At 40.1% G+C, this 9,339-nt stretch overlaps 1 protein-coding gene across 1 annotated transcript; it reads left to right on the forward strand.

Moving 5' to 3' along the window:
* The first annotated feature begins 58 nt into the window (after window positions 1–58).
* KCNRG (potassium channel regulator) lies at window positions 59–5,916 on the forward strand. The gene is made up of 2 exons (XM_064408831.1): window positions 59–636; window positions 2,481–5,916. Exons 1-2 carry the CDS (start codon window positions 59–61, stop codon window positions 2,731–2,733), a joined length of 831 nt encoding a protein of 276 aa, XP_064264901.1. The 3' UTR covers window positions 2,734–5,916.
* The last annotated feature ends 3,423 nt before the right edge of the window (window positions 5,917–9,339 follow it).

Here is a 9,339-nt window from a genome sequence, read left to right on the forward strand (position 1 = left end):
GATCAAGTCACAGACATGTGGGTCAGAGAGCTGCGATTCCTGAGTGGCTGAGGCAGCCATGAGTAGTCGAGAGGTGGTCGTTCTGAGTGTGGGAGGTGTGAGATTTGTAACCCGGGCTTCCACCTTGCAGCAGTTCCCCGAGTCCAGGCTGGCACGGATGGTGAATGACGATGACCGGGAATTTAAACTGGTGAATGGAGAGTTTTTTGTGGACAGAGATGGAACTTTGTTTAGTTACATCATGGACTTCTTGAGGACTCTCCAGGTGTCCTTACCAACTGATTTCTCAGACTATCAGAGGCTGCAGAGAGAAGCAGAATTCTATGGACTCTACCCGCTGGCCAACCTCCTGAGCCAAGAACATTTGCTGAAGCCAAGGCTGGAGATCTTGGAAGTGCGTTTTTCTCTCCAAGAAATGCAGGCCTTTTTCCGGATCTTTGGTTCCTGCAGTACCACCATTGAGGCACTAGCTGAGCAGATCACTGTGTTTACAGGGCAGCAGCCAGGACAGGGCTGGAACAGCCCTTTTCCTTCCCAGAAACCACTTGTTCCGCTTCCTTTGGAAAGACCCTCGCATCATGATATGGTTTTTCTGTGTGGTACTGAGTATTCTGCTGGTGACCAGTTCATGGCCAGGTACTGTCCCTAGAGTGAACTTCTCATTACAGACTTTGTGACTGTGTCTTTGTGACTTGCAGTTCATGGAGTACACAGTGTGTGCTAGCAAAGCTCATTTTAAAGAAACTGAAAGAAAAGAAATACATTTCCTTCTTTCTGTTCAATGTTATCTTTTTCTAGTTCTGAAACACCCAGTTTAATTTGTTACACTGATTGGCCTGTTCTTCAGCTTCCTAAAGTACTGTTCTTGATGTTTGTTTATGAGCGCTCTTGGGTTTTCTCTCTCTGCAATTTCCTCCTCACTCACTTAAGAATTTCACAGTAGCACCTTCTACAGAATATGAAAAACACAGTAAAATGAAGCAAAGGAAACAAAGTAAACAAGTAAAATATTGGGTGGAAGCCTAAAATCTCTACTGGCTTATGGTGCAAAAGGCTTTCATATGAGAAACAGCAAAGAATGACAGGAAGGGTTAAAAATTCCAGTGGAACTGAGACAGCATTTCAGGGACTGGAAAGGTTTTGTAGAGCTTTTTATTAGGGGGAGGGAGAATAGACAGATTATTAATTATATGCTTCACAGTGGGTTTCTTTGAATTCAGAGCCAGGTTCTGTTTTCATTAAGATAACTATGTATCAGTAATTTTTGTGATAGCAGTATCGTATTCTAATGACTAATTGGACTTCTTAAACTATCTTTTTCCAGCTGTCTCTATTGTACGGAGACATGTTCTTACTGTATAAGAAAATGTTAACCTATTTTGTCCTCTGTGGCTATTAGAATATCTGGAATTTTATGGAAATTTCATTGAAATATTTAAAAAAAATATTCTATTTGAATATATGAACCAACACAGCAGTCTTTTGATTATTTCTAAAAGAAAATAAACTTTATCTTTCTTCCAGATTTCTTTGGCTAAGCAATTAGAATAAAAGCTACTTGGCATTTGTGAAGCAATTTATATGTTTGTGTGCCAAACCTTAACTTTGTAACATATTACTAATTTTAATGGACTAGCAATTGGTTGAGTAGGTTATGGCAACTTAAGTAGTGGGGAAAATATTTCTGACTTTTTCATTTATTTCTTCAGAATTGGTAAAAGTTTCCATTTGCAGATCAATAGAAAAGCTGATCTTGAGTAATGAAACAAGTCAAATTTGATTATGTTGCCTTGCTGAATTTCTATCTCCTTAATCTCTGTAGTGACATGGACTTTTTGCCTTTCTTGTGCTTTCCATGAATGTTTGGTGTACTTGCCTGTGAACTGTGGAACAGTTTCACCTGTCAGTTTATACATTTTGTAATAGTGTTTTTACCTGACTTCTGCTCCTCAGAATGTCTGGATAGATTCTTACACTGTACTTTATATCAAATAAAATCTTTTGAGACCATGTGAAAATGATTTTCATATTTGTTACCACAAGACCTGCTGTACAAGGTAACTTTGCAATAAATGTCAGTGTTTGTAGAGAGAGATCCTCTGTGTTGAAGAGTGATGCTCTTGGGGTGAACGTGACTCTTGCTGTCCACTGCTTACTCTTACCTGAAAAACTGTTGCAGCATTACAGAGTCTGCTGCTTACTTCTCCTCTGTTGAGACAAGATGGGGGTTGTCACAGATATTTCTTAAGAAAGTAAGTTTTGTGGTGGAGGAGGGTGTGAAAGGAAAGCACTTCTTCCCCAGCAGAGAACTGGATGAACTGAGAATTACTCTCAATGAAGGAAAGAGTCCAGTCGTCCTTAAAGGAAGAAAAGATATCTGAAGCTTTGGTTGCTGTAAACACAATGCAGCTGTGCTGATCTGTGCTGTAAAGAAGTAGTTCAAGTGTGTTGTAACTGTTTTCTTGTCCCTCTGATTTTAGGTATGTTTCCATAAAGCCTGATAAGAGAAAGCTGATTAATGGCACTAACGTGCTAGGCCTGCTGCTTGACACTTTACTCAAAGATGGATTTCGCCTCATAAGCACCAGAACAGCCGGCAGTGAAGAGAAGGTTGAATGCTACACTTTTGAAAGGATGAAGAGGGCAGCAGGCCTTGCCATCATGGTGAACCAAACCCCAGGGAGCTCTGGGGTAGCACAGGCAAGGAGAAGCCAAGTACAGAAAGGGAAATAAGGGCTTTTGCTTCCATCTTTTGAATGTAGAAGAGGGATGTGTCAGCACTAGTGACCTTTTTTTTGTTATTTTGGCTTGTTTGAAATGCAGCTATTGAAGGAACCAACACATTTTCTTTCAAATATTTACGGGGAAAAATTACTTTCTTGCCTTTTACTGCTCTACCCTCTTTAAGTAAAAGAAGCCCAGATTCAATACTGGGTTTGTGGATCAGACTTCAGCAATTCCAAGAGTTGTTTTTGTTTTTTCTCTGTGGCTAAAATTTACATGAGGACTCACAAAGCATCAGCCATCCCTTCCAGAAAATTGTTCTTATGTTCTCTGCTAATCTGCAAATAGCTATTAAAAACATGGTAATACATGAAGATGATGCAGCTGTCATCCCAACAGTTGGAAGTGGCTGGGGGAGGAATGCAAGCCCCAATGATTGATCAGTGCTTCCACTCACTGACTCTCTTGCACTTGGCTGAGAACAGTGTAAGGGGAACATCCCGAGCTGTGCTGCTGTGTGGCTTTGTGAAAGCCATCACTGAGGTCTGTGTGACTGTCTCTTGTCCTCTCCTCCCATCTGGTGGCATGCTCTTTGGTTCTGAGAATTAAATTATAAAGATCTTTGTGAACAGAAGGTCAGTTAATTTTTAGTGCTTTCACCACAAAAAGGAGGAAAATGTGATGAACAGCCCTTCACGTGAAAGAGTTTGTACAGTTTCAAACAAAACAGTGCAAAGGATTTTTTAGTACTTGTTAAGTACAACACTGTTAGAAGGCTTAGCAGAAGTGGCTTTAAGAGCCTTGTTAGTCCTGTCAAACCTTTGTAAAGATGAAAAAATTTGCTCAGGTACTGAGAGAGGTAATGAAGCTTTATAAATTAAGAATCTTTTGTCCTTACATCAAGGCAGGGAAGGAAGATAGCAGTAACTTCAGGGATTTGTTAGTTGCATCTCAGTTTTGTTGCTGGTAAAACACAGAATTCACAGAATCACAAGGTTGGAAGAGACCTTAAAGATCATTGAGTCCAACCCATGCCCCAACACCTCAGCTCAACCATGGCATCGAGTGCCACATCCAGTCATCCAGTCTGTTTTTAAACACATCCAGGTATGGTGACCACCACCTCCCCAGGCAGACCATTCCAGAACTTTATGAGTCTTTCTGTGAAGAACTTTTTCCTAATATCCAACCTATATTTTCTTTGTCGCAGCTTGAGACTGCACCATCTTCCCAAGGCTTCGAACAGCCCAGGAGAACCACTTTGGGCTTTCTTGGCTGACCAATTAGATCTGGCTTTTCATTAGTTTTAAAATGTGCATGCATTACTTTATTGGCAGCACTTGATAAGGGGTGTGGGACTCAGCCAAATGTTTCTTGCCCTAAGGAGTTTCAGTAAAATGCATCTTTCCAGACTGGAAAGAGGTGCCACTATGGGACATGTCTTTTCTTTGGCTACTGCTCTGGGGCATTTCAGCTTGACCCAAGTTCAGAAGCTCAGTGAGATCCTCTTTGCTTGTTTTAGAGCTGTTTGAATTAAGAATAATATGATTATAGGACTACATCTCCCATGCTGCTTACAGGTTATGTAGTAAATGTAAGAGTGAATGATTCTACTTCAAATGGGATTTTTTTGGTCAGTAATGTCAATGTGTTCATATTTCTCTTGAAGTAAAATATTTCTTACAGTGAGAGCCATCATTTGCTGAACAACATTCCCACAGATGTGGTGGAGTCTCCCTTGTTAGAAATTTTGAAGAGGATGCTAAATGACTTCATGGAGGCTCTGTGTCACATGAAAGGCTGGACCAGATGATCTTTGAGTTCCCTTCCAGCCTGTCCCCACTAGTTGCTGTGCTGCTTGTTTGGAAAAGATAATGTTGATTACTGGGACAGTTACTGGCTGTGGATATTGTAGGTGGAGGGACTGGCCAATGTAAAGCACAAGACCAAAAAAAAAGCAAATCCTTACAGGGAAAGTTTAAAAAATAGACTTGAGGCTGTATTTAGACATTATGCCCTAAATGATCACCAATAGCAGTGACGTAAACTGAGACGAGTTTCAGAACCCTTCATAGTAACAATTACACTGTTTCACCTACCACAAAAGTAGGGACTTTGTTTTCCTTGCTGCAGCAGCCACTTTGAAAATTAAAGTTTGGAGTCCAATGTTTTTTTTTTTCTAATAAAGTGAAAGAAAAGACAAAATACTTCAATTTTTAAAGAGCCCCAAAGTTTTTACCTATGCCATCATTCATGTTCCATGTCTTTGGCAAAATGAACGTATGATACAACCATTTCAATAACATTTTATGATGAGCTGAACACATAGGTTAATTTTTATGTAGCACAGCATCATTCTATGAATGCAGTATTTGGCTCTGGAAAATATCCCAGTGCAAGTTGCTGTCATGTAAAGAACCATATGTGCTTTACCTCGCCCTTGGGTAAGTGTGCTGTGATTCTGTGCTGCTTTTGGAAGCAAAGCACATGACCATCAACAAGCTTGTGTTCCCAGAGTTCTTTAGCATTTATTCTTACTTAGCTCTGAACTGAGAAGTGTCACCTGTCATTTTGTGTTCCTGCAGAGAACATGATTAGGCTCTTACACTGTGCTTTCACTTTGTTGGGGTTTTTGTTTGTTTGTTTGTTTTAACTAATAGTTCCTTAAATAAGTTTGAGAGCATGTGTGTGAACAATGTGATGGAAATCTGTTGAATGTGTCTGATACCAGTAGGATACTCATGACTTCAATGGAAGATTGATGGAATAAATTAATTGAATTGAAGCTGGTTCTTCAAGGAAAGCACCTTACTGGATTTCTTTACACAGAAAAAGGAAGCAGGGATGATAGAGCTACAGGTGTTGTGCAGCTTCAAGCAACAACTAAATGGCAGTACTTGTGGAGGTACAGATGAAATTATGTTTATTTGCAGACAAATTAATATAAAAATAGCACTGATTTACTAGGAGGATCTTCAGCTGGCCTCCACCTTGTGAGGTTATTTATGCTACTGTAAAGTGTTGCTGAGTCAGGATGGCAAATTTTCTGTGCCCTCTTTGAAGTGGTATGCAGTGTAACCTGCAGGCACCAAGGCAGGAATTTAGAAATAGTGACCAATGTTTTTACTGCTCCTTCACCTCTGAAGCCCCAAACAAGCAGGGATGCAGCAGAGAGCAGACTGTGTGGTGTGTGCTCAGCACAGTTATTCACTCACAAGGGAACAGCTGTACAAGTGGATTTTGCTGATAGGAACTACGAGTCTGAGTGATTTTAAAAGCTGTTTTGTCAAAACCAGATTATGTGCTAAACTCAGTACTTCCACCCAAACCTTGGCAGGCAATTCAACTCTGGTATCTCACAACACAATCTTTGCTAGACTAGCAGTGTGTTGTAGGTGACTTGGTTGTACTTTCACATGTGAGAACCAGAAGGTCTGATAGCTCATATCTAGCTCTCTTTTTGATTAAATGGGAATGGGATTTTGAGACATTTAGACTTTTATTTTCCAATAAAAGTAATTTGTTATCCCTGACATAATCCGCTTCTTCAAGTCATTGCCAACTTTCTCAAGAGAATTCCTTTATTTCATGTGAAGATGCAAAATTTGCCCATTTCAGTAAACTACACTGCTGTATTTGCATTTTTATTCTTCCCTGGATTCAGCAGAAATGTGCAAACTGTTCCACTGCCTGTGATGATAGAAAGGAACTGCCACAGTGCGGGGGCAGCCCCCTCGCTCACTCACAATGAGCTCTCTGTGGCTTTGTAACAGGCAAACACACAGAGCCATAGGGGAAAAAGAAACTGAATGGTGAGGCAGCACCATCATCCTGTCCCACTCACAGGGACTGCATGGCATGGCAGAAGGAGATCATCCAAAATGAGGTGATAGCTTACGGGATTTGCAAAAGGCAGACGATTTACAAAGACAATGCCTCATTTGCTTTATACTTTCTCATCTCAATCACTTTTCCCTCCTTTATAATTGGGTGTCATCCTGTGTTTCCATATTCAAGACTGTCAAGGGCTTTGCAAGTACACTTGTGATGCTGGTTGGATGTCCCAACAGGACAGAGGTACCACACACTTTTTCCATGCCCCTGTTCTTGCACCATGTAACTGTGCTGACTTCCTTTTCTAGTGATGACTGACATTTTTTGTGCTTTTAAGTAACTTTTTGCCTGCTTCTTCACACACTTGGAAGTCTCTCGTGTCGTACTTATCCTTTCAGGGACATGTCATTTACTTACCACTTGAATTGTTCAGTATCCTGCTGATACCAGGAAGGACAGAGTCTATTGTGAAATACCTTCTTGTTCTGGGTTTTGATTTCAATGGCAGTTCATGAGGGTTTTTGTTTTCTTTGGGAAGTGCAGTCATTGCATTCTTATAGGTTCTGCAGTCAGCACTCATGTGATTGTATAGCTGATTAAGAATAGATGTTTAAATAAAGCTCTATAAATTGATACAGTAGACTAAGATACTATTTAGATTAAGACTGATCTCTGTGCTGGCCATAGTCCTCGGGAGTTTTCCCCTTTACTAAATAACTCCAAACCATTTATCACTTACCTTCATAATTGATTTTCATGGAAGTAGTAGAAGATCCTCCCTACAATGCTGCATATGAGGAATGATGCTGGAGTAACTGCATCATGCCCAATGATAGTAACTTCTGTTAACTTTGGAGAAACTTTTCTGCCTAGTGAACTCCTCCCAGTTTCTACCTATTTGGTTGGTTTCCAGCTTTCCAATGCTCAAAAATAACTCCCTTAATCTGACCTGAGCAAGGCTGATGATCAGTCTCTCGAGTGGGTAAGTCTCAGGTACATCCAGCATAACCTGGCTGATATTTTGTTTTGATCCACAGATTAATTCAGTACCAGAAAGCCACCAGAGTGGATCAAAAGCCCTGTTTGAGTTCACACGAAGAGTTCATAACTTTGAATTTATTTTTTTTTTAATTTGTTCCTAGATTACTGGAAAGTGTTACTAAATATTCATTGAGAAACAAGCTGGGAATTATCCAAGAAGAGGAGGGAGGCTCATTGCCTCTTGCTCCTTCACTCTGATTTGTGCTGAACTATTGCCAAGCTTTAACTTTACAAGGTTTATTTTTATCGATTTTCAACAATAAACACTGGGAGTATCTTCAATAAAAGATTTACAGTGCATCATGAATAAATACAACTCCCTACCACATATTATATTGATCTATTCCCAAATGCTACTGAAATAGCCTATAAAACCCCAAATGAAGTAAAGTGATGGAGAACTTCCTCTCTCTAGTGACAGATGCATATGACTGTTATGTCTTCAGAAGACAATAAAAGGGAAGGGAGTGACTCTGCTTCTTTGACCATATCTTCAACAGCCCAGTTAAGTCTGTCAACTCAATGTAATCCACATAAATAACGAATCTGGGAACCAAGGGAACTGCTAGTGTGTCTGAAGATTCCCATTCTTTGAAGCTGTCTCTCCTGCTGCAGTCAGACCATAATTAGTCACAGAAGGCCTTGTTGTAACTAGTAAATGGATGGACCAACAATGATTTGAATAGTCTGGTTCTGGCTGAATATATGCCTGGAGCCCTGAATATTCTCAAATGGGTGGGTGAGATGTAAATCACTAGTCATCTTATAAAATACAAATAAATCTGACTTCTATATAAAAAATGATGTCAGTTTTTTAGACCATAATGTAGTTTCTGCTGAAATAACCTCCTGAAGTGTGATCTGAAGTGTAAATTTTTCCAAGAATCCTACTTCCATTTCTACTCTGTTTTTAATCTAATGGAATGGTTCAATAATTGGTGTCCTCTTTCTGGTCAGAAGGATGATGAATGTAGCCCTAAAGGTTGGAAACTAATGTGTACAAGTCTGCTGTAGAAAATTAATTTAGGGCTTTGCTTTCTAAGCAAGTTACTGTTACAGCAGTCAGCTGAGTGCTTGCTGAAACTGTGAAGAATTAAACATTGCAACATTGTTCCATCCTGATTCTCCACTGGAAAAAAAAGGCAATAGATTGGAAACATCAAGTCTGGGGTTTTACTGGTACTTTGGAGTCAGGAACTGAGTTTTCTTTGAATTTCAAAGGCAGTTTGTAGCTTTCATTGAGGGCCTTCTGAAAAGGCTGGTTTATGGTTTTTGTTTTTGTTCCCCCAGTGATATCTAAACTGAGTAATAAAATAATTGCTGGCATACCGGTTTATTTACAATGTTGTATTCAACAATAAACAGAAGGCATGCTGATCCTTCCATCCTTTAATCTTTGTGTTTTTACTATGTCTTCAGCGTGCTCCTCAGCTGGGTCCTGGTAGAACAGAGGAAGGGGCTACATGGTAAGGGCAGGCAGAGATCTGCAGAAGGCAGCCAACTCACTTCCTTCCCATTACAGAGAGGAAGCAAAGGAATAAAATTAGGCTGGAAAGAGTAATGGCCTTTGTGGGACCAAAAAGACACAACTTACTGTATTGAGGAGAGGACAGAGCTACTAGAAATGTCAATGCCACTGGACAAGGAAAAGCAGATCTCACAGGGGTGAACAAATGGGTGGGTAATAGCTGCTATACAAACCTGGAAATGGCACAGAATAACATGGACAGGAGACTTAAA

This window comes from Passer domesticus, chromosome 2 (genome assembly GCF_036417665.1).
Source record: "Passer domesticus isolate bPasDom1 chromosome 2, bPasDom1.hap1, whole genome shotgun sequence".
NCBI classification, from domain to species: Eukaryota; Metazoa; Chordata; class Aves; order Passeriformes; family Passeridae; genus Passer; species Passer domesticus.

What these genes read in the sequence shown, in the direction of transcription:
- KCNRG (XM_064408831.1), top strand. Translation starts at nt 59, where the DNA reads ATGAGTAGTCGAGAGGTGGTCGTTCTGAGTGTGGGAGGTGTGAGATTT. An exon ending in GGTGACCAGTTCATGGCCAG is followed by an intron (nt 637 to 2,480) that starts GTACTGTCCCTA and finishes CTCTGATTTTAG; the next exon opens with GTATGTTTCCATAAAGCCTG.